The sequence below is a fragment of the Cryptotermes secundus genome, unplaced genomic scaffold (genome assembly GCF_002891405.2).
Source record: "Cryptotermes secundus unplaced genomic scaffold, Csec_1.0 scaffold2437, whole genome shotgun sequence".
NCBI lineage: Eukaryota > Metazoa > Arthropoda > Insecta > Blattodea > Kalotermitidae > Cryptotermes > Cryptotermes secundus.
The window spans coordinates 166,734-193,794 of NW_019721044.1; the positions used below are offsets into that span (position 1 = coordinate 166,734).

The window sequence follows — 27,061 nt, forward strand, 5'->3', positions numbered from 1 at the left end:
GATGAATGTGATTGCGTGTAATTATACAGCTGTGTTCGTACACCTGAGGATGACCTCTTGAGGTCGAAACATGTAGTGTAATAATAATAAAAATATGTTGTGTGGTCGGTAAAATTGACTCTAATATTGAGAAGTCAGACTACTCGTATCTCGAAGAGGAAACCCCATTTGAAAATATGCAAATTGTGGAAAGAACAAAAATATGGCAATTTGTTCCGAAAGGGTCTGAAACAAAGACTGAATGTGCTGGCGAAGACCAACAGCAATTTATTGACCTGCTCTTAAGTGAATTACAGTTCAGTGTGCAACGTTCTCTTTAGAGCTACTTTCGTAATGAAGCTTCATATTCAGAACTTAACTGCGTTGAAATCTCGGCGCAGGTACAATTTCAACCTGACTGAAGTTCTTCATGACTTTCCTCAGTCAGTCCAGGCAAATGCCGGGATAGTGCCACAGATTAGATCATGAACGCTTCCTTCTAAATCCTTTCTAATCTATCATTCACTAAAAGTCCTACAATTCGACGCTAAACAATGTTAGCTAGTGACAGAGTCTTTAAGTAGGCCTACACAAAGGGTGAAAGAATAACTGAAACTAAATAATTCCATGGATCAAAGTCCTTCTTGAGAAGATAACAGTTTCTCTGCTAGTCAAGATATTTCCAGGGCTCCTGTGGCCGTCAATAGGCCCTGTTCCGGGCCGGAGGAATCCAGTCCACAACATTCCATTCTATTTCTCTAAGATCCAGTTCTGCACTATCCTCCCACCTACATCCACGTCTTCCTAGTGGTCTATTTCCTTCTGGCTTTACCATCAAATCCCCTTATTGCATTCCTCTTCTTCCCCAAGCGAGCTGCATGCCTGGCCCAATTCATTCTCCTTGATTTGACTGCCCGAATAATGAAGAGTTCCATCTTCTGGGGTACAAGGCCATGTCATATGTCGAATGTCAAATCCTGCATTCCCGAATGATAGTTGCCGAAGAATATAAGTGATGGAGCTCCCGACTATACAGTTTTCTCCACCTTCCTGATGAATAAATATTACGAGATATTACAATTCAAGAATAAACAAGAATTATAGGCAAGTAACAGTTAATAACACTACACGCAGTTCGGCTGAAGAGTAGTGCTATAATTTTGTTAGACTGAAGTCCTCACGATGGGAACTATGAAGATGAGCGTCTTCTGGGTTGTAGCGTCGTGTAGTTCGGAGATAGCCCAACGTTTCGGAAGAATGTACAGCTTCGATCCTTAGGGTCGAGAAGTAATATGCTCAAGACACCATTAGAGCAAGCTGGGCTCAGCTTGCCTCCCATAGGTCGGGCATAACACTCAGAATTACTGGGTTTTTGGACTTTGCCCATCGTCCGGTATTCCAAAAGCTGGAGAAGGGAACGTTTCGGAAACTGGATCTGTTTCCATCCTCAGGTGAGTGGGGAGACACCTACTGTTTTCTCTAACGCCCAACAACCCAACAAAAGTCGTCCTGTCAACAGCGTCGATCGGGGGTGTTCTAATCTTCCTCTCATCAAATTCATGGCTCGGTGCTTGGAAAGGGTTGGAGATTAATATCGTTCCGCTAGCATCCTCACAAGAAAATATCTGCGCCATTGAAGCTTCATTTGATGAAGTATACACGAAGTTAAGCAATTAATTATACTTTTTTTATTGCTAGTGGGGTGGGACTAAGTCCCTTGCACTGCGGCTACTTCTGGCCTGTTGTACCAGCCCCAGATGATAGCTGAAGGTGATTGTGGAGCGATAGGTGAAATGAAGATTGGCAGGGGAAACGGAAGTACTCGGAGAAAACCTGCCACAGCGCCACTTTGTCCACCACAAATCCCACTTGACCAGGCCCTGGATCGAACCCGGGCCGCCGTGGTGGGAAGCCAGCGACTAACCGCTTGAGTTATTGTACGGCCAATTAATTATACTTACATACTGTTGAAAATGAGGCCTACATTATCGGCACACGTAAAAATATATTTGCATGACGGTGGAGTAGTGACATCATGCGTTACTAAAACAGACTAGATGAAACGTTGTTTCGTTAGAGGCCAAAGTCACAGGAAGTGTTTGCGAACTGTTAAGTTATGGACTGACTAGGCTATGTAAAAATAATAACTTATCGACTTAGAATACTTCCAAATACCACACTGCTCCTCTGACCTTTAATGTCAACTATAAATTATACCCAATTAACATTAATGCTATTTATATTTAAATATTTCTGTGAAAGAACGGCATATAACGTAACAAATTGCAGCTACAAAAAAACTGATAAAGATTGAAAGGCATTCACGAGGGCTGCGTACATCCAGTAAACAAGACTTCGGTGATGTCATTTCTTTTTTCGTACGTTTCGCGTTTCGTAGGAGGTTGGAGAACACTGCATAATGAGGATCTTCATAAAGTGAACTCTTCAACAATTATAAATCACTCACTCAATCATGGAGCCGAGCCTTTCTTGAGAAGCCATCAGTTGTACAGCTACTCAAGAACTTCCCAGCAATTTATGGAAACCGAAGGTTCATTACCGTGTTCACAAGAGCCCTACCCTGGTCCCTATCCTCAGCCAGATGAATCCAATCCATTCCATTCCATCCTATCTCTCTGAGATCCATTTTAATATTGTTCACCCACCCACTCCTTGGTCTTCCCAGTGGTCTCTTTCTTTCTGGCTTTCCCACCAATATCCTATATGCATTTCTCTTTTCCCACATTCGTGCTACATGCTCTGCCAACCTTATCTTCCTTGACTTGATCATTCTAATTTTACTTGGAGAACATACAAGTTATGAAGCTCCTCATTATTCAGTTTTCTCCAACCTCCTGTCACTTCATCCCTCTTCGGTCCAAATATTCTGCTCATCACCCTGTGCTCAAACACCCTCAGTCTATGATCCTCCCTAAAATGTCAGAGACCAAGTTCGACAATTATAAACAGAATGGCCAAGTGAAGGAGGAAGGAATGGGCAGGGCAGGCAGCACGCACGGACAAGAAGGTGAATGTGCACAGGGTTTCAATGGAAAATCCATGAGGATTTACTACGAAGATCTGGACGTAGGTGGGAGGATAATATTAAAATAGATCTTAGAAAAATCGGATGGAGAGTATGGGCTGGAATCATGTGGCTCAGGATAGGGACAAGTGGCGGGTCCTTGTGAACACGGTAGTGAACCTTAGGGTTTCATATTCATTCATTCTTTCGTTCGTTCATCAGTAATCTGTCAAGACGACAGGTCCACAGTCTCTTCCAAAACAGTTCCTCCACTTGATGCGATCTAGAGCTTTCTCCTTCAAATGAAAATATCCTCTTCTGTCCCCAAGGTCATCCAGCATCTTCTTACGTCTTCTTCCTCGTCTTCTTGTCACTTCTATCCGCCCCTCTATCTTTCCTTCAGTAACTTCTTTTAGAAGGCAGTTACCGCGTAAGATATGACCAATCCAATTAGCCTTCCGTTTTCCATATAATATTGGGAAATTCTTGAAACGCTGAGCGACCGATGGCTTCTCAAGGAGAACTCGGCTCCACGGAGCATTAGAGTCGGGTGGCAAGCTGATAGATAATGAATTGAAAAGGATCTGGGAGGGATCATTCGTGGTATAATTGAATTATTATCCTGGCATCTGCCTCGAGGGACTGAGGAAAAGCACGAAAAAACTGAGACCGGATATCCGGTGTTCCGGACGGGCTTCCAACCGAGCACCTCCCGCATACAGACTTAGAACATTACCTCGACATCGCTTATTATTAAGCGGTAATCCTTAGCTAGGATTCATGTTCGGCTGCTGCTTGAATTATGGCCACTGGTAAAAGAAAAAGCTATCCTTGTAGCAGGCAGTAGAGGTCCATAGGATTGTGAGACGTCGAGACTTCCGCATTCTTGAAAATCGGCTCACAGATGGCGGTGGGGTTGTCAGCCTTACGTGCGCCCTTTACCCCCAGAAAGGTTCGTGGTACTCATTTCTGTTAGAGGCTGAGTCGACCCCAGGGCCACATTGCGGCTTGAAGGATTTGGTCAGTTGAAAATTTTGAATGACCTCATTGGGAATTGAACCCGCGTCCTTCCTTATTCCCTACTGCCACTGGGCAGAGAGAGAATATTACTTTCATTTTAGTTCATAATTAGGGACGGTAGACGGTTATTGCTCTAAGATATCCCCGAGTGTACACTCATACTTGAAAAATGGAAGTTGATTGTTCAGAAAACCGTACTAGTTTCTGAAAACATGCACCTCGTTCGAACACGGGATAGTTTTGAGAGTTCCACGGTGTTGACACTTCAGATTGTGAGCTTGACTGTTGTGACACCGTGTAGGCTTACGAGTATAGGCGGTTAGGAACGTTTCGGAGAAACATGCTACCTCCAACTTCAATATGCAATATACTTCTATGGTGATGACGGAGGCGGGTTCCTTCCTACCAGACTGCGCGGTAGCGTACCCCACAAGCGACATCAGTACTGTGACAGTGCGAAACTTCTGAGATAAAATCGATATTAACGGTTTTCTAATAAGTTCGTGATATTTTATATGACAACACTTAAATACTTTTCAGCTGTTATTTATGGAATTTTTCTGTATACATAAAAAGAAAAAACAAAGTCACCAGATGGAACACATGTTTACTCAACACTTCGCCAAGCAATATGGTTCAAGCGATAAAATACGTGACTTGAATTCGGAAGATACGAGCTTTGAATCTTGGCCCAGAACAGAAACTGCCCTGACTGTGAGGATTCTCTATGCTTATCCCCAGTCCTTCCAAGCGCGTTGCGGCGTGGTACCTTAAAGTATAAGAGGCGGATCAGCGTAGTCGGTACAGCGACTGGCTACTGGTAGACGGCCAAGGATTCCGAGTTCTAGTCCTGGTAGAGTCAATAATTATCTCTTCTCCACGTCGTCCTGACCCAGCCTCCTATCCAATGGGTACCGGGGGCTCTTTCCTCAGGGATAAAGCGAACGGGGCGTGAAGCTGACCACTCACCTCCATTTAGTGCCGAGGTCAAGGAAATGTGGAACTATACATCCACTCCCCATATGCCTTCATGGTGTAGTGCTTAATTAGTTAAGCACAGGAACATTTTTACCTCTTTACGACCGTTTCCTACCGCATCCTTTCTAATTCAGTATTCAAACCCCATACATCGCTAACACTATGAAAACGAATTAGCTGGCATTAAAGCGGAACATATGGAAAAGATTCTTTGATGATTTGCTGACTCCGGATCGTGTTCAGTGAAAGGATTTTCTTTACAACCTGTGGATATGACAGTATTTAAATATTTTGATATCAAAATGGCTTAAGTTTTGTCATAATTTGGATAGAACTTTCGCAGAAATGAATCAAAATGTAAAATTGTATGAGAGCTCCGAAGGGTTTCTCAGCCGTTAAGCCAACTGCTGTTCACTGCATGCAATGACTCGCACCGACATTAAGCTAACCTCTGCAGCTGGCACAACGGATGCTTTTGAACAAGCTCTTGGAAACCCAATCCAGCGGGTACAATGGGAAGTGCTCTTTGAATGATCAATGGTTCTGTCTTCACAGATGTCCGTGACGTATGCTGTTATAGTCCTATATTTCTAGGAACTGAGCGGACCGCAACATGTGATTCCCAGGAAAACTCTTTTCGCATTAAAACAAAAATCGCCTCATTCCAAACGGACATATTTATACCCACGAGAAACTTCCTACATAGCAACAAGTAAATCTTAATTTCTCTGTCGAGAATATGACCGATAATTATCTAGGACTGTCAACGTTAACACAGAGTCGATTTTGAGACCGAGGTCAACGTTGTAAAGCGTAGTACTTACCATATTTACCCCCTGGTTTAACGTGAAAAACTCTGCACTCTCTCCACAGAGGTCAGTTATGTGTTTTGTGCGATTCTCGGAATAACAGCGATTATATCCCCAGACAGCATTAACAAATCGGTCTTTGTAATGGTGGCGCAGTATGTTTTCTGTGAGATATGAAAAAAAATTTAAATATTATTTAGATAAAGGCAATTAATTTTTAGCCTATTTTCTTTATTTAAAAAAGTAGGCTTATGAGATCACAATTCTCTGTCTCTGAATCCCGCCACCCTTAACTTCTGAATGCCTGAACCAGACTTCGTGAAACTTGGTAAGTTTATCATGAAGCCTGAGCCCATCTCAACGGCGTACTTCATAAATCCCTCCAATTAGTCTTGGTGCATCCCCTATCGTTTCTAGGAAACGGCTACTTTACCGCAGCAAAAGTACATATGCAACAATAAAAGTACTGTTGAACGCGTCGTTTTATATGCGGCCCGTGCCGTATTGTGACGAATACGACTACTACTGGGCAACGGTTCCGTAAGCACGCTCCAGCGGTAAGGAATAGACACAGTAACAGACGAACTGTTGAAGGTAGCGATCTCTCTTCGGTTCGCCCTGAGTTAAAGAAGAGAGTTCAGTCATTCGGCATTCGTAAGACAGTTCAGTGTTCAGCTGTGGAGTGTTTACCAGCGGACACCGGAAGCTGAAGAAGTGACCGACGCGTAAATCAGAACAAAGTCAGTCACGCGGAAGGGAAGACACTCGTAGCCCAGTAAGGAAAGGAGCGAGTCGGCCCCCCATACACACACAGTTTGGCCTTCCGCTCGACCTTACAGGCAAAACTGTGACAGTTTACCCCCTCTCTTTCCTCCCCATACACGCGCAGATAAAGCGGCAGGCTTCATGCCACAGTCACAGTCTTCCAGCCTATAATGTTGAGTCACACACGTCATGTGCTACGGTCTTGCAGGCAGAACTGACGGACTGACGGGTTTCCCACAGGCCAACAGTCCAAACGATGGGCCGGCTGGCCGCACCACACACGTCAGTTTTGCCTTTCAGTCTTCAACTGTGCAGGCCGAACTGGAGGCCAAACTGTGTGTGTATGGGGGCCCTTAAGCAGCCGTTTATTGTGAGCTGTTATAATTGGTTGTATTTGTAAGGAAGTGTCAATTCATCCAATCCAGAACCGGCCACGAAACCCTGGACACATGACAATATGAAAGAAACTGAGGCGGTTATTTCTTCCCAGAAACTGTAATTAGATCGAATTAAATTCTTGTCTTCTGGGTTGTGTCACCCTGTAAAATATTAGGTAGTCACCAGAGTTTGGGAGGAACTTATCGTCTCGGTTTTCACAGTGTGGAGCAGGCCCCTTGGAAACGTTGGTCACCATCCACAAGAAGCAGGGGGTCACGACGCAGGGACTGCGTGAAAATCTTCGACTTCCTACACGACATGCCAGATATTGCGCTGTAAGCATGAAAGATGATCGAAGAATGAAGTGATGGGATACAATCTTGGTTGCCTAAAGCTACTATAACAGTATTCACACACAGCAACTGCGGAAAACCATGAAACGCTTCATTCCGAATAGCACATCTCGTGAGGGGACGAAGTATCCTATTCAAAACAAAGGGACAGCGTAATTTGTTCGTAATTACTGGCTGCGTTTAAGACAATTATTATATGTTTCTATTATTCTGGCCTGAATTCTTTAAAAATAATAACTAGATAAACCAATGACCACTTCCATGAAGCAGAGCATTTCTTGAGAAGCGAACCATCGCTTGGCCAATCAAAAGAGTCAATCCTTTTAGGAATATGAATATTCATTGCCGTGTTAACAAGATTCATTTTGATATTATCCTCACATGTATGTATAGATAATTATTATTGGTAGTTGGTTGAGGTACTATGATACAAGCTGGAAGGTCGCGGGCTTAGTTCCCCATGACCTCTTTGGATATTTTCAATTTAACTAATTCCTCCGGCCGCACTCTGGCCCTGGGGTCGACTCAGCTTCCAAGAGAAATGAGTATCAGGAATCTTCCTGGGGGGTAAAGGGCGGTCAATGCTTAAGACTGACAACCTCACCGCCATCTGTGAGCCGATTGTCTAGAAAACGTGGGAGCCTCGACATCTCACAACCCTATGGGCCTCCATGACCCGTTACAGGGATAGCTTTACCTTTTACCATTGAAGACTGACTGAAACTTTACTGTAAGCATGGGAAGGGAACGACAAAATGGATGGAGGCCAAACCTGCCGGCATTCTTCTGAAGTTCACGCGTCCCTCGATACAAACCATGAATCGACCTAGGGACCGTGAGGCAGAAACTAGGCCCGTATGAAAGACGAAGCCCATGAATATCACGACTCTGAACATGGACAACTGACGGAAAGAAAGCGAGGGAATATGCACGTGGACAATTAGACGAAAGACGGAAAGAATTTGCACGTGGACAATTGGACGAAAGAAGGAAAGAACTTGAACACGGACAACTGAACGAAAGCATCTGAACATGGACAACTGAAGAAAGGAAAGCTGAATTTGAAAGTTGGAAATTGGACGAAAGAAGTGAACGAAAGGTGACAAGAATTTGAACATGGGTAACTGAAAGAAAGCGGCCTCCGTAGTCTAGAGGTAACGTTCCCACCTCATGACTCGTAGTACGCGGATTCAAACCCGGCGGAGGTCGTGGAATTTTTAAGGGCGGAAAAATTCAGGGAACAAGTCCTCCGGGATGGACTTTAAGCCGTGGGTCCCGTGTCGTAGCTTTACGACACGTAAAAGAACCTCATATCTCCTAAGGAGGTCACTGAGCAAAATTCAAGGACATTTCCCGCCCAACAGTAGTCTCTAACGCCTCTGATAGATGGGGGAAGTATTATAGATACCGCTAAGCTAGTAGAGGCCGAACTCGCTGGCTTGGTCGGGACTGATGGTAAGCACCAGTATCGGTAGGGTATAGAGACTGGTAGAATATCATAGAGGGAAGCACAATGGACCAATACTGGTCTAAGTGCATGGGAAAACCCACCCTCTCCAATAACTAATTAACTGAAAGAAAGAAAGGTAAAATTTGTGTCACGGACAATTAAATGGAGGAAAGGTAAAATCTGGGTATGAAAATTAAACAAAAAATAATCATATAGACAATTAAGAGAAAACACGTATCTCTGATGCGTGAGTTCTTTTCCGGATTATATTTACAGTGCTGAAGTGTTGGTTACCGAGATTATTTACTGCTATAGCTATCACGCCGACCGTCAACAAGGAAATGGCCGCTCACCCGGACCGACCTACATTGAGACACCACGAAATGAAACGTTTATCATATTTATTTTTCAATTGTCTACATTACGAAGAGCAGACTCCATTCCCGTGGGGGAGGGATACAACATACAAGGTCCTGAATTTTGAACTGGATCAGAACTTTGGTCCTGGGGAAAAAATATATCTTATATGAAAATTCGTCATGGAAGAAAACAATTAAAGAACGACGTTTCATGCTTCTGAAATGAAAATGAGTTATTTTTAAAAATATATTTTAGTTTTAAGAATAGCAGATGTTATGGAAGAAAGGTCTGTCCTTTAGGTGCTTACAAACATAGCTTCAATGCTGATGACGATAGAACTTCTTCGCTCTGTAACGTGTCAAGGGTCGAATTAGAGATGAAGTTCCTAACTTATATTCTGAGGACGTGACATTGTGGTGTCTGGTCAGGGCTATCGCACAACCACGAATCTCACATGAAATCACCACTGAACCCAGGCCTCTGAAGCGAGAAGCCACCATCTACCTACTTGAGCTATGGCAGATTTAAGTATATCTGTCTAGGATTTGAGGTTCTAACAGCGGTGGTTACGAAGAGTTCTCACTTCTGGGATTACAACGCCGTGTAGTCCGTTGAAAGTAAGATGAGGTTTCGGAGTAACATGTTACCTCCATCTTCAGAATTAACCAAGAAAGAAACCAGCGTGGAAAGCATGTGGCTAATTCTTCGATCCTGAATACGGGGGCGATATGTTACTCCGAAATGTCAGCTGATTTTCAACGGACTTCAGTTATATCCCAGAAAATATAAGCATCTTCATCAACATAACCATCGCTGTCAGAAACTCAAGTACACACAAGTTCCAAATGAGATTCGAGGTTCTCACGGCAGTTGATCTCCCGTGATGTGATGCCGTGTAGTCTGGTAGATACGTACATATCTGCGTATATACCAAAGTTCGCTGGCTTTATCTTTTAGTTCTCACAAATAATAACACAAAAGTAAAAACATCCTACCCTAAATTAACATGGCTAAGATACTGGGAACTGGAACCTGAAGCAGCACTAAATCTCTCGACATCGCCAGCAGCTATTGGTTTGCTCGTCCGGAAAACAGGCGTAGCATCATGTTATCCTCCATCAGTACTCCAATTATCGTAACTGTTGCTCTTCAGACCTAGGATAGCTTAGTTTAGTGACCAGGCTACGAGCTGGATGACTGTGGAATTCGGATTCAGTCTCAAAAAGGAGCACAGATTTTCCCTTCCTCCGAGTATTCAGACTGGCTCTGGGGCCCACCCAGCCTTATATCCAAAGGTTACTGGGGGTTCCTTCACCAAGGATAAAGTGGCAGGGGCAGGACGTCACCTCCATCTAATGCCAAAAAATGCGTAGCGCTACACCTCCACGCTCCCATAATGGTGCGGTCCTTTATTAACCGCAGGGACAACTGTACCTCTGCCTCGAACTGTTGTCCTTAAGGGAGTCAAAATCTCTGTAATATTTCCCAACATATATCTCTGAAGCACGAGGGCACGCGGTAGCGTAGTTGGTTGAGACTGCTACAAGCCGGAAGGCCGTGGGTTCGATTTCCGATGAGGTCATTGGATTTTTCGATGACCTAATCCTTCCAGCCGCACTATGTCCCTGGGGTCGACTCAGCCTCTAACAGAAATTAGTACCAGGAATCTTCCTGGGGGTAAAGAGCGGCCGGCGCGTAAAACTGACAACCTCACCTCCATCTGTGGGCCGACTGTCTAGAAAATGTGGGAGCCTCGACGTCTCACAACCTATGGGCTTCCAGGGCCTGTTACAGGGATAGGTTTTATCTCTGAAGCACCAACAAAATGCAACTGAAATGCAACTCAGAAAGATTTGGGTAGGCTCTTGAATATTATTGGACATAGGCCTGTAAAAGTCACATGTCTGTAAGACACGGTCACAAAAGAGTCCTTATGCTGGCAATGATAAGTGTCCTAGCAATTGCATTTAACTCGCACGGACAGAAATTATCTCTTTGATGTCGAAAGAATAATATCGTGCAGTAAGTCATTGGCAACGTCATGATGCTACCAAGTGTACCGGATCAAGAGATAACTTCTAAATGGAATTCGTGAGGTGACGGGTTGCAATCTGGACCAGGGCACCGGGGCTATCTTGACCAAGGGTTTCCTTAATTTCTCTGAGTCCTTTCTGGCAGATCTCCAGATGATGCCTCAAATTACGCCACATCGCTTGCTTCCAGATCCCTACCAAGTCATGATTCATTAATTATTCTATCCTTCAACGCTGTACAGTCTGATTTTCTGGAAGCGAAATTAAATAAACCACAAAAGAAAAAATCTTGAATGTTTATCTCCTGAAGTCATGTAGCTTTATTAGACGGTACAATGATCATATTTTAAGGCAGAGTAAATATAGAAGGTACTATCTGATATCTGTCATGGGGAGCCAAGGACAACTCGCGAAATTTTTACTATTCAAATCTGAGATCACACTCTCGTCAGTGATGTGCTCTGTCATGTTAACAAGCTGTGTGATGTATGAAATTGCAAGCCTTCCTCTTGCTAGCTCAGATTTCACTGTGACAGAGATGAAACGTTTTTTTGATCGTGAGAAACATGGCCCCCACCGACGCTCAGGGCCACTCTGAACGACAGACCATAAGACCGACCATGTGACTGTTTCCATTTCATGTACGAGTAAAACACATTCTAACGTTCTAATGCTACTAAGTTCGCATCAGACGAAACTCATCAGCTCCAGCACGAGGGTCAAACTTATAGTAACTAAAACCAATTAACACCTGGAGCCTACATTCTTTTCTTTTCCAGTTCCTCTCCTTTCCCTGGCATAGCAAATTTCTTAATTATTTTTAATATTCCAACTAATTTTTCTATAGAATAGAATCAAGCCTGCACAACATGGCTCTTCTAGCGTGGGATTCTAATGTGTCGACTTCAGTCGGTATTGCCCCACGTCTATAAAATCTGCTCTTACGAAATTTGTAAGAGAAAATGGGTATTATTTTGCTTGAGATATGTACGCCACAGAAAAGAAAATTGACATTCTATTGGGCAAAGGTACTGTACCCCTAATTACCTTTTACCACAGTGCACGGATCATGCGAGCCAACATCCATAACGAAATTTGTATCTTGTGGTAAGAATTATTTTCATTTTCTCTCACACTGAAGAGTCTGCAGTCTATCACGTAGACTACGAGAAATAAATCTGCCCCTTGATGTACTTAGTATTCTAAATACCGATAAACACGAATAGTGATATCATAACTAATATACAGCTGCAGGTTTTCCATAATGCGTCTGATAGCGTACTTGCTTAATGCGTGGAAAGTTCCACAGCCCCTTAATCTCTGTCCCCTCGGCTGGTCACCTGACCTATAACTTTACAAGATAAGCGTCATAAGCGTGGCCTTCACCCCTCAGGGAAATATTTCACAACGCTAATCCTTTGTATTCCGATCACAGTGGACGCGCTGTCTTCGCTCACTCGAACGCTGGGTTCCAATCCCACTGAAGGCATGGATGTCTGTATTCTGTGTTGCCCTGTGTAGGTAGAGGCCTTGTGACGGGCTGATCCCCTGTTCAAGGAGTCTACCGAGTGTGTATAGGATCAAGAAACTGAAAAAGCGGCCAAGGCCCCCAAAAGGGCTGAAGAGCCATAATACTACTACTACTACTACTACTACTACTAATAATAATAATAATAATCCTTATTGTCTTTAATTATGCACGGATCTATTTCAAGCAGATTAGCTGTATTATCTCTTCGCCAAGTAGAAAGTAGCACAATCTCTTGTTTACTGAAGACGTATTAGTAGCAGAATGCGAATGTGAAAGAATACAGGAGCAAAATGTAAACCAAGAAACCACTACCGAGGATTGGCTCAGGTTTCCTTGACAGAAAAAGTTCGACGGCAAATGATAAAGTAAATTATTAAGATTAAAACCTTCAATTATAAATGCAAAACAAGTTACAAGTATCTTAATAATCGACTTTCAGAACCGGGATAGTGAGTCAATATAGTGACATGACTATGGGCTGGACGGCCGGGTAATTGGAGGTCGTTTCCTAACAGAGGCGGAGATTTTTATCCCTTGACAGCGTGTCACCAAAACCAGCATTACGCTTACGGTACTAAATGACACTAAAACAAGGCTCTACACAAATTCTGAATCGAATGTTCGGCGAGTCTGATTTGTGCAAATGTCAGCTTACCTTGTTGTCTACGTGAAACTGTGAACAAATTAAACTCATTGACTTGGGTTAATCCGCTGTAGAATATCACAGCTGATACAGGAATATGAACATAATGTTGTGAAGATAAATATGTGTACAACGACATTTAATAACCCACTGACTTAAGCAGAATAATTTCACAAGAATATAGCACTGACCACAGTGCCTTTTTCGCAGCTATCGTTACGGTTAACTGTTAAGAGAATGCATTACACCGACAACTAATTAACTAATATAACCACCACTGCGTAAAAACAGAAATTCAAGAAATGATGTCTCAAAGAATACTGACATCAGCGCACCGTTCATTTGTTTTATTAATCCTTCAGGTAAATACATACAGCCAGGCAGTTCGGCAGATGAATTTATCATCTCTGGGTTCACATTTCCCAGATCCAATATGGTCAGATGGAATATGATCGATTTATAATTGACTATTCTAACATTTGGATAAAAGCTATAATATCAGTCATACCATCTAAATCAATAGCAAGCGTTTTATCATTGATCATGACATAGTCACTGTCAAGAAATATTAAATAATGTATCACCAAAATGTACTTTAATTTCGGTTCTATTAATTTGCAATTTAACAGGTTTCTATACAACATTAACACGTTGATTATTCCCTCAATACCGTGATGTTTTCAGAAACCGCAAGACAGGCACTCAAGTATGATGAAAACTGACACCTGGGAAATGCATATGGTATTCGATTGGAATTAGACTTAATCTGCACTTGACTTGTGTGAGGAAGGGAATAAAATACCTGTCCGAAACAGCGCGAATAGCTTCCATGCTGCTGTAAGAACGTTTCCATGGAAAAAGTAACCACATATGACATCACACTGATCACAAAATCGCGGGGGATGGACCCTTAATAACTAACAAAAGGCGCCCATTAGAATTATCTTAGTCGGTAATAATATGACCAAAATATTTGTTTCACCTGAAGCTGATGCCATGCCGAAGCCAAGCCACCAAATGAAGGCATACCACCAATACGTTTTGGTAGCATTCGCTCGTTGACCAAACACTCATTTAATGTGGCCACGGCCAAAGTTAATCTGGCCCTCAAGTATTCAGGAGAGAAGAATAATTAAACAAGTTAAAATTGTTGCACTGATATTTGGTATACTTCCTAATTTCTAAATTTTTCCAAACATCCAAGGTGGTGAAGCACATGGTTTGTACCCCCCTTCACTGGCTTCACATTTCCAAGCCCCAGCAGAGTCAGATGGAATATAATTACAATGAAGTCATACAGAGTGATCATCCCTGTCATGATGAAATGGGGAGTTTTGGAAACTGTAAAATTAAAGCTTAGTATTTTACAAAACATAAACACTTAAATAGAATAATACATAGTTCAGCCAATAAAGTGTTTGGCAACTGATCAGGGTTTGAGCCCATGCAGGGGCAGGAATGTTTCTTTTTGCCAACATGTCCAGACCAGCTCTGACTTCTATCAAAGTGGTATAGGCCACCCTTTCCCCAGCATAAACCCCCACCCCACCATCACATGTTTGTGGTTTGGTGATAAGACAGAGGGACAACTTTATTTTTACATAACACAAACCAAAATACATTTATCTATGAACCCTTCTAATTAAATGCACAGTTACAAAAAGAGGCAAATTAATTCTTGGGGTGGAATTAACAATTTATTTTATGTTTAAGCTTGAGGTCTAAATCTTTTCAAACCTAACCAAGTCCCACATGGAAATAGGACCGATCTTAAGCATAATGCAAGCAAAATACCTTCAAGAGTTAATGATGGGTTGGAAATTTCCATAAAATCTTTAAGAGCTTCATTTATATTCAGAGGACATTACATATTGTATAGATATTATGCAGCAAGCCCACAAATGAAACCCTATGGAAGTAGTATACATTTCAAACTCAGTTTGAGTTTTAATGTTAAATGTGATAACTGGCAAGACTTGGAAGATCAACTGCTGTTTTCCTGTTTTCAGATGACGACCTAGAGAAGCTTATTGAGGAAGTTGTAAAGGCCAGTAACAGAGGAGTCTCAGCTGCCAGGAATGCATCTGGAGAGCCCAACTGGAGCTTTGGACAGTCTCTCTTCTTCTCCAGCACTGTTGTCACAACTATTGGTAATAATTTTGTCTCTATTTGCGGTCATTATCTGAAAAGCGTTACCTTCAGTCCTGCGGAAGTACCAAAATATCTCTATAAGACTACTGTCTTCCAGGAGAGAGCTTTCTGCATCTTGCATGTCATCTTGGTAATTCCACAGACATTCGTATTCCTTAATGTATTAGCTGAAAAGTTTATAGCTATACCAGCCATTTGATACCCTATTCTGCACCTATTCCTTCTGGGTTACCTGAAGATGGAGGCACCAGCTTCCTCCAAAACATCAGTATCTACCCATAAAAATACATAGTCTCATCCCAAAGGCAGCAGTCTTCATAGTCACCATCATGAGGATCTCAAAATATCACAAAATATCACTTCATTTAATTTTAACTGTTATGCAAATTTTGGAAGAAAGAACTTTTGTTTCATATCAAATATGGGGGCATGCAGTAGCATACTCATAATTTTCATTTCATGCATCCTGTTGTGTTATAATATACAACTTCTTTATTACAACCGTCACAACACAACTATATCAAGATCAGTGCCTAGTTTTGGCTCTGCTACATGTTTCGACTATTAATAGCCATCATCAGGCAAATACATGGTTAACATATATACACGACTGAACCGCAGTACTAGTAAAATTGGATACAATATTATTAGTTATATAAAATACTTGATGTACAAATACAATAAATTAGATTATATACAACAAAATTTAAATAATTTAAAACTACAGTAAAACCTGTCTTAAACGGAATCTCAAGGGACAGAAAAAATTTCCGCTGAAGCCAGGTTTCCGTTTAATCAAGTTATACTATAATAACTAAACCAGGACATAAACGTATTTGAGACAAAACAAAACAAAACAAAACAACATGCTTATTAATTTAATCACACTATAATCATTGAACACATTCAAACATTACACTGAACAGGAAAAAATTGCAGTACTCACTTTTTATAATTTTACCAGAACTCCGGCAGAGTTTTTTGCACGCAGTTTACTCTCTTGCCTGCCTGACTTTCCACAAACACTTTAGCTTGAGAAATTAGAGTAAGCATGTCTGAATCATTCCGTTGCATGGCAAACTCCTGCAGTACCTTTAAACTGTTGGCAGCATCCTGATAAATCTTCACTCTACACTTTTCTTCTTCTATCACAATATCATTTTCCTCTTCTTCCTCCTCCTCCTCATCCTCTCTTCCTTTTCGATTTTCTCTAAAATTCTCAACTAATACATCGATATCCATTGTGTCTGGTTCTGTTTGCACATCTTTGTCTATGTTGATGTAGTCCTCAGAATTGCAGTTACTGAAAGCAGCTTCATTCATGCAATGTTGTAAGTCCTTCTGGTCATTCTCATTTTCTACACTAGGACTAACTTCTATCGTAGAAAATCCTGCTTTTTCGAAACTCTTTGTCACAGTTTCTGGTAACAACTTCTTTACTGCTTGACTTATCCAAATAACCGCATCTGGAACCGAGACAGTTCTTGCAAGTTCAGAGGCGGATGATGTAGAATCTATATTGACAAGCAAAGATTGCATTAATAATTTATGATAGTGGACCTTAACATTCTGAATGATGCCCTGATCCATTGGTTGAGAAACATTAGTGGTGTTTGGAGGGAATCTAGCAAGTTGCACGTTGGAAAGTTCGATATGGGGGTGGCATGTTGCGTTATCCAAGAACAACAAAACATGCCAGTTTTGCATTTTGATTCTACCATTGAAGGTCGTTAACCATTCCTCCATGATCTGTGACGTCATCCATGTCTTTTTGTTGGATCTCCACTCAACAGGAAGTTTCTATATGTCCATGTTTCGGAAGTATCGTGGCTTTACTACCTTGCCATTCACTAAGGTTTTCTCCATTTCACCTGACATAAAACCACATAGAAAACAGTCAATCTTTCTTTGCACAGTTTTCCTCCCAAAAATTTTTCACCTTTCAGACATAGCGATTTATTGGGAAGCACGCGGAAGAACAGTCCAGTCTCATCACCGTTCGCTATGTTTTCAGGTTCATATCCCTCGATTATGGATGGCAATTTAGCTTCCCATTCCTCAAGGGTCTCACTGTTTACATCACTTGATTCACCACAGAGATCATTAAAAACTATCCGATGTCTTTTGCGAAAACTCTCCAACCATCCGTTAGATGCTTTGAATTCAGTCTTCCCCAGTTTTTTCAGCGACTTTTTTAGCATATTCCTTGTACCATAGGACCCGACAACCGGTGATTTTTCGCCCTCACAGTGACAAACCACTCCCACACTATCTCATTAACGTCTTTGTTTGCAGTTTTCTTAAGTTCTCTTTTTATTTTTCCATTAGCACAAGTTTCCCACTGCTTCAAAATTTCCGTTTTCTTCTTTAGAATATCATACACTTGAGTTTTACCGATGTTAAACATCTTCATGATCTGCTTAACAGACAATTTATCTCACTCACTAGGATGAATCACTTTTAATCTTGTGTTAAGATCAAGCACAACTCTTGTCTTTGTAGCCACGATGACAACTGCTAGACTAAAGTAAAACTGTAGGCCTAGAGCCCTTACTGAATAAAATTTCCAGAAGGGAAAAACGATTCTGCTGAATCTCAGTGCAGGTAGTGCAGTACCATTAGAAGCTTATTTTAAAGAGTTAGGGAAAACAAAATTCTGTAGAATGTATAGGATGCCTAAAATTATTCTAAACGATGCATTCCAGAAGACTGGAAATTTTCCGTATAAAGGCTTATTTTGATTTCCGTTGTCCGCGTTAGTTTCCGTTTAATCCTGCTTATTTAACATCTTACATTTAACATCGTACATCATGAGCCTCCAATACATTTTTTATATATATACAAAATATAGAATATTCCAATTTGTCCGTGGGAACGCAACAACATTACAAAAACCAATGACTGACTCGATGATGTAAAACATCAATTGAAGAATTTTATTCTTGTTTTATACTATAACTTATGTTTTATATAATCTAATTTATTGTATTTTTACATCAAGTGTTTTATATAATTAATGATATTGTATCCAGTTTTACTAGTATTGTGGTTCAGTGGTGTATACATGTTAACCATGTATTTGCCTGATGATGGCTATTAATAGCCGAAACATGTAGCACATCCAAAACTAGGCACTGATCTTGAATTAGTTGTGTTGTGACGGTTGTAATGAGGTTGTATACTCATAGTTTGTTAAGGTTAGTGGCTATAAGTTGAAAGGTCATGGGTTTGATTCATGACGAGGTCAATGGATTTTTCAATTTACCTAATCCTTCCAGCTGCACTGTGGCTCTGAGGTTGACTTAGCCTCTAACAGAAATGTGTACCATGTATCTTCCTGGGGGTAAATGGCAGCTGGCATGTAAGGCTAATAACCTCACCAACCTCTGTGAGCCAACTGTCTAGAAAATGTGGGAGCCTTGATGTCTCACAACCCTATGGGCTTCCATGGCCTGTTACAGGGATAGCTTTATCTGTTTTTCATATCAAGTACACATACCATAGTTGGATAAAACATTCAGTTAGGACAGTTGCTTTACCTGAAAATTTGATCACAATAAGGAAAGTTTTGAGCAACATTTGTCAAATTTTTCAATAACTCTGTATACTTTATGTCCTCTGCATATATTTCAATGATGTGCCTTTCTGTGACCATTGATCACTGAGATGATTAACTGAAATTATATCCCTATGTTCTAACTGATGTTGTCTAATATGTATCATGATCAAAAGCACACTGAATTTACAGATGAAAGTTTTACGTAAAGACATGAGAAGAAAGAAGAATCATATAATTTTATACATGGTCATTTATTACAACAAACTGCTACTTATAAATGAAGTAAATACTCATAGATGTAAGATCTAAGGCAGCAATCATTTCAGGTCCTCTAGCTCACACACATTCTATCCTTTTCAGACCTCAATAACTAGAAATATATTTCCAGTAAATACTGGTTTCCTGGAAAATAAAATAACTTAAAGACAGTATATGGTGCAATCTTACAGCAGTAATGAAAATCAAGGAATTACCATGTGAACTGAAAGCTGCACAGGCATGCAATATACAATTCAAGCATGTCTTATAATGTAATGAGAAACAGATACTATCCTCACCTGCCCAACTGTATGTTTATGATCTGAGAGAGCAATCTGCATCTAAAGGCAAAGACTGATGTGATCATTTAAATTACTTGTGTCTGATTTCAGGTTATGGCCATGTGACACCACTCTCAAAGGGAGGGAAGATTTTCTGCATCTTGTATGCCATGCTGGGAATTCCGCTGACACTTGTCCTCCTAACTGCACTAGTTGAAAGGCTTATGGTCCCCACAACAATGTTGTTGCAGTGTCTCAACTCTCGCCTTGGCCACTTATACCAGCCATTCAACATCCGTCTTCTGCACCTATTCCTTGTGGGGTCTCTGTTAGTGTGTCTCTTCTTTTTAACACCAGCTGCCATCTTTGCAACTCTTGAACCAGAGTGGGATTTCCTCGATTCCCTGTATTACTGTTTCATCTCACTGACAACTATTGGCCTGGGAGACTACATTCCTGGGGACTCTCCAAATCAACCCTACCGACCAGTTTACAAAGTTGCTACCACTGGTTAGTACGTTTACAGTATTATCAAACGGATGTAGATCTGCAGTGTGACTGTCTTAAGAGCTTACTGCAAACAGCTGGGCAGTTCAGGTGGAAGTCTGATGTTCCTCCTGTCCAGTAACAGCATGAAGATGCGTAATGCTACAAGACTTGACAAGCCCACAGCCTAATAAACTGAAATAATAAAATTTACCCAGAATATAGTAAATACTGGAGATGATCTCTGTTGTTATACATGCATTACTGGCTCTCATTATAAAGTTTACATTCATGCATTCAAGAATTTTTTCAGAAAAAGACTAAATGTGACATTTTGGGTTTACACATTGAATTATCAAACCTAATGCCAATTTCATCCAATTTCTCTTAATTAAACACTCTGCAAACACCTCCCACTCCCCCAAATAATTCTTTCTGAGTAATGATTAAATCAGTGCTAGGCTTGGGCATTTACCAAAAGAAATAGAGAACACTGTCAGCACCTTGTGTGATCTTGGATTTCGTTTATAACTTGTTGGGCTGTAGCATTGTCAGATCTGTCAATGGTCCTAGTCTCTATGGTCCCACTGGGCAGGAGTGCTGGATTCTTCTGCCTGAGTGGCATGCAGTATGCTCTAAGATGAACACACTCATAGACAGGCCTGAATCTGAGCCAGCTGTTCATTAGAACAGATTCTGTATAACATTCCAATTTATTCCTGCATTTTACTACATATTTAATATGTACTATTGTTGCAGGATACTTGTTGGTTGGCCTGACCTTTATGATGCTCACCCTCACTGTCTTCTATGACATTCCGCAACTGAACTTCGGGTTGTTCTTCTTGATGCGATCAGACGAGACAACTGGAGATCCTGAGAAAGTTCGACTTCAAACTCCTGGTGCTGTGGGGCCTAAATATACTCAACAGCTGGATGATGGTGGCATAGGTCGAAGAGCAGTAGTGAGAGTCAAGTCACGACGAGATGATTCGCCAAGTCCAGAGGATACTACCCCTGTCCATGCTAGACCATAAGCCCTCCCACCATCTTTCCTCGTCCATCAACCCTAGGTATCACCCTGACCAAGTACAAGCATTAACAAGTTCTGTTTTGCAAGGGTAAATCCCACAAGCTGCATCGCTTCCTCTCATGTACCTCCCATTCATTGGTATATTTGTTTCAGATACCACAATGACCTATACTATCTAATGCTTCTAGTCATTTTCCATCCTTAAGTGACATCTACTGTTCATGTACATAGTTCATAAATCAAACTAAAAGAATACCCAGTTTATCACATTAAACATTCTGCATCACAGCTGTAGAGTTCCAGCAATTAGGCAGCTGCTGATATAGATCTATTTATTCCTAAGGCTCACACCAAAATGACCATTAATTTCTCTAATTGTTATTAATCTTGATTATACCTCATGGTAAATTTTTGTATGCCACGTGTTTATTTAATCTGTAGCTCATTAACAACTTTCTCTCCTATCATATGTATTTCATATTTTCATATTAACTCCATGCCATAAATTTCATACATGTCCTCATATCTTAAACTGTTAAATAACTTCACATACAATTCATATCCCATAAAACTGGACCATTCGTTAAACATTTTAAATTATATCTGTCATTTCTGAATACCTGGGACTTAATTCTACAAACATTTTTGTTAGCACCTTCTGTACCCAGTAGCCAAACTCAGCATATGTAAATGCAAGAATCTGACTTGCTGTCAACATGAAGTAAAGAACAACGAAGCTGAGCATGAAGCTGCCACACTGGGATAATCATCTGTGCAGATGCTATTATATTTTGGGCAAGCCCAACCCTTTGCTGAACCTAGAGCAACTCTTGTACACCTGCCATATCAGTGTCATCAATGCTTCAAGAAGCAGCACTCATCTACAGGTATGATGTTAGTTAGAACCATGAAAATTACGATCTTCTGGGATGAGACACCATGTAGCTTATTTACAAATATTTAGGACGAATCTTCTGTCCCACCTTGAGGATAGAAAAGTACACTATGCAGGGAAATATTGGTCAATTACATAGGAAAGGATGGTGCCAAGAGTGACTCAATAGAAATTACATAAAAATGAATAGGGTCCTGCAGCGCTGAAAAGAGCTACGTCTGTAATAGAGCCCAGTGATGGTAAATATCTACCAGATTACATGGCATCACAACATAGAAGATATTAATTTTTGTAGTTACTTTTGTGAGAATCTCAATTTTCACATTAAGTCAGAACTAGATACAGTATCATGCCTGCATGTTGGGTTATCAGTGACACATTAAAATACACTATCAAATGGGTTGGCATAGTAAACATTCTAGACTTGCATTCAGGGGGTGGATGGTCCATACCTCTACTGGAACACTGGTTATTCTGATGTCTCTTTGTGGTATTCCTCAGTCCCTCCAGGCAAATTGTGGGACAGTACCTCAACTAGATCATCATAGACACACATCCAGCAATACAACGCATTCAGCCACAAGAGAAGGACACATCACAAGACGCAGTATACACAAAATATAGGAAGAATGACTCCCATAGTGAAATACTGATATAATACGCGAGTTTGAAATACAATGTATAAGATGATAAATCTTAACAAAGTTTAATATATAAATGTTATTACAGTACATGATGAATATACATTTTAAATCATTTTATAAATGACATGTGGTGAGCAGTGCAATAGTTTAACGTAAATAACACACCTGAAGATGGCACAGTGATGCCGAAACATGTAGTGAAGTGACAAGTGAGATTGTGTGCACTAGAAGACAGTCAATACATACACATCATGGACGTCATCAGTGCAACAAGAGGCTAAAATACAACATTATATCATAACCACTTTTTTTCCATATCATTTCCACTCCATTGCTGAACAATCTTCTAACCATTCAATGCTACTTACATAGTGTGATAAGCGGCCTTCGTAGTCTAGAGGTAACGTTCCCACCTCATGACTCGTGGTACGTGGGTTCAAATACCCAGCAGAGGTTGTCGAATTTTTAAGGGCGGAAAAATTCAGGGAACAAGTCCTCTGGGAGGGACTTTAAGCTGTGTGTCCCGTGTCATTACTTTATGGCATGTAAAAGAACCTCATATCCCCAAAGGGGATCACTGAGCCAAATTCCAGGACGTTTCCCGCCCAACAATAGTCTCTAAGGCCTCTGATAGATGGGGGAATCATTATAGACACCGCTAAGCAAGTGGTCAAACTCGCTTGCTCGGCGGGACTGATGGTACGCACCATTTATCGGTAGGGTAAAGAGACTGGTAGAATATCATAGAGGGAAGCACAATAGATCAAACTGGTCGCAGTGCATGGGGAAACCCACCCTCTCTAAATATCTAACTAACTACATAGTGTGATACTGAAAGAGTTATGAAATTCCCCCTTCCCTCCCAAATACAATAAATCATTGTCCAGGGCAGGTTACGCAGTGCAGTCAGGCTGTGAAAGGTCACTCTCTGCTTAACATCTGACATTCTAATCACATACAGAATAATCCCCAATACTGAAACTTCATTTCTTTGCAAGTCAGACAACCCAGCAGTTTTGAGATGTACCTTTGCACATTCAAGCCCCATTACTTTCACACTGCTGTATTCTTGGTTATGACATTGTGTTGTAGGCTGGTAGGAGGTACCTTCATTGCTCTGAAAATTTCCATCTTCACAAGCCCCATTATTATTATTATCCAAAATTACCATCCTCAGTGTATTTCTCAAAAAGTACCAAACTGAGACATCTAAACATGAAATCAGTATGATAACCAGTACAGTCCAACATGTATATATATTGTATATACTCTGCGAACCAGGACAGCTCAGTCATTATAGTGATGTGCTATGGGAAGGATTGCTGAGGTTTGATTCCTTGCAGGGTCAAGAGATTTTTCTCTTGTCCAAATTGTCCACACCAGCTCTCGAGCCCACCCAGCCTCCTATATAATGGATGTTTGCAGCCTCTTTCCTCAAGGGTAAAGCAGCCAGGCTGTGAAGCTGACCACTCACCTCCATCTAATGTCACGATCAAGAATGGAGAAGCTATACCTCCATTCCCCTTACATTTCTTGAGTGTGGTGCTTAAGGGGCAACAAAAACACAACAATAATGGACATGTACAATTATTTAATACAGTCCAGTGTTCAGCAGATGGCATGCAAATTCAGAACTGTTTATTACACCTTCACATGTTTTGTTTTACAGATGATGTCATTATGATTTGCCACTGTCTGAGGTCAGTTATCAACGAAAATCAAGCAACAGCAGCCATGCTGATTCACCTGGCTCTGATAAGAGAATGACATGGATCTGAACATGAGATGTGACTGAAGATTTTAATGTTTTGTAATGACAATCATGAATTGTGTAGTGACCTGAGCTGTGAAACAATGGAATTTGCTGGTGACACCAAATAGATTACATACATTAAAAATATATATTTTGAAGATTTCCAATACATTTTTCCTTCTAAAAATATATTTTATGCCCATAAATATTTTACTGTAAATGGCTATGATATATAACTACAGTGCCAATGCACTGACTTTCAGTAACACTAAAGTGTTGTGAAAATGTTCTAAAAGTTTGTGTCACCAGGTGCATGTACATATATATGTATAAATATTTCTGTAAGCACAAATATTTAGAGATTACATGGTACCATTTTTTCTGCCTACAAATTAGGCATGTACAAACCTCAAATTTTATACCATGAATTAAGAAAAACTATAGATATTGATTTCAACACTGATTAATCAATCTCAAACATTAAGAATTTTCATATCACTGCTTTTGTTTTGTGTGGTAACATGCAAATTATGCGATCAATCAGAATGGTAATGGGTGGCCAAGCTAGTAAAGATCACTTTCTGAACAAAATATTTCTCTCTGCCAACATCAAAAAAGTGTGCCCCAGAACTTAACCGTTTAAATAAAGTAATGTTTCACTGGAGGAAAAGGATAAGTGGTACACTTCAATCCACTGATTAAAAGTGGTTAGAGTTATAAATTGTAATTATGATGAGAAACTAGTTTAGTAGAAAAAATTCTCATTCTCATCTCAATTGTTGAAATTTTTCAAAATTCTGATCTTGAGCTTATCTCAAAATAAAAAAATCATTCCTGCACATGCCTAATGCAGTTTAAGATAAAGATTTCTACAACATATAAAATTCAGTTACAAAATGCACAAAATTAGGAGAATTTGTGGAAAATCTGTCAAGTTTTATTGCTCAAATATATCCAACGTGGAATTAATTTTACAAGGACAGTATATGAATTTTATATATTTTATGCTATATACAGTCATACAAAACTTGTTATCTATCATTTAAATCAGTAGATTCCAATTACATTAAATGAACACATGGAAACAACCTTGCATTATTACACATAAATCAGATGTATTTACCATACGGCCTATAGACATTTGGAAACTGAATCTGGTAGCAGGACTCAAATGATCTACACCACTAATATTAAAGACCACCATTGCACATGACCCTGAACCAGTCTGATCCCCCAGATGACTATTTTTAACAGGTTTCCCCACCACAAGTCTGAATCTTCAAAACACTCATTATATGATAAAAATATAATGAAGTTGCTTCTGTGCATAGCACCATGGCAGAAAGACACAGAGGGAGACTGGAGGTAAAACTCCACACACTCTCAGCATTAGCATTAGATGGGGATGAGCAGTCAACTTCATTCCATTTGCTTCCCTCTCAGGAAAGCCCCTTGCATCCACTGGATATGCTGAGCAGGTCTGCAGAGATATTCCAAAAATGGTGGTGTAAAGAAAAACTTCCAATGGCCCTACCACAGACTTTAACCAGAGCCAATCAGTCTTTCCCATGGGGGGGGACTGCATCACAGTACAAATGTTTCGTTCTCTGCATTTTACAAATGTTATATGAAACATTTTCCACCAAGCGAATAATTAGACATTTTATCGAGTCAATTATGCACCCCTAATGGGAAAATATGACTTAAAACTATAATTCTAGGCAAGAAATTTACTAAACATTTCCAACATACATATTATTCAAATAAAACACCCTGATACATGAAGATGTGCTGCCTCCATCCACAGGGTCAGGAGGCACATTCCTCCAAAAACAGCAACTATCTACCAGACTATACAGCATTGCATCCCACATCCATAAGAACCTCAATCTCACACACATACATGTACAGATGAACAAGCAGATGTAGTGTAGCTAACATCATATGTGTAAGTTTACTTTGTTGTGAAACACACTTAAAATTTAGCCAACCTCTTACAAATACACTCTGCATAATGAAGATGCTCATATTACATGGTTCTTCCTATAAGAAGACAAGACATTCTGTGTCCATACATATGTATTTAAGAAAGTATACTTATGCTACGGTTTCAAGAAATGTGGAACTGTATTTTAACTTACAGTTTCTAACAAGGAAGGGACTGAAAATGGTATCATGTACATCCTCTATAAATATGGTGTATGAAAAATTACTGATCTCTCTACATTGAATACCATTTATCTTCAAATGGTACATGTACTCAATGTTTATGTCAAGCATCTGTCAAACTGTCAAGCTTTTAACAACTTAGTGTGCAAACTACAAATAAACATTACACCAACAGTCTGATAAATTTTTTCTGTTAAACCTCGTTTTAGTTTCACCTGTTAACAACCTAATATGAGGTCTTCTCTGAGTACCAGATCTCCATAAAATTACACTGATATAACGGAAGCATTCATCATTAGCAGACCACAGCTGCAGACATGAATCTATCAGCATAAATTATGATATGGCATTACGGTTTCTCCCACCTCGGAAGCTCATATGGCCACCACCATGATGCAGATGGTGAAAAATTAACATGTTATGAAATGCAAACAATGTAACAATTCTGGCAGGTCTGTTCTTTTCTATTTAATTACCCTGGAGAATGTATGACTTACAGAAAAAGTGC

General features: G+C 40.4%; 1 protein-coding gene across 3 annotated transcripts in view; it reads left to right on the top strand.

Moving 5' to 3' along the window:
* LOC111875372 (potassium channel subfamily K member 1) overlaps positions 1–26,728 on the top strand; it is a 97,069-nt gene extending 70,341 nt beyond the window's left edge. For all 3 annotated transcript variants that reach the window (XM_023871583.1, XM_023871584.2, XM_023871581.2), the window contains 4 exons: positions 15,334–15,474; positions 19,685–20,083; positions 20,819–21,979; positions 24,301–26,728. In XM_023871583.1, the coding sequence (XP_023727351.1) occupies positions 15,334–15,474; positions 19,685–20,083; positions 20,819–21,096 (818 nt within the window). In that variant the 3' untranslated portion in view covers positions 21,097–21,979; positions 24,301–26,728. The remainder of the gene's footprint in view (positions 1–15,333; positions 15,475–19,684; positions 20,084–20,818; positions 21,980–24,300) is intronic.
* The last annotated feature ends 333 nt before the right edge of the window (positions 26,729–27,061 follow it).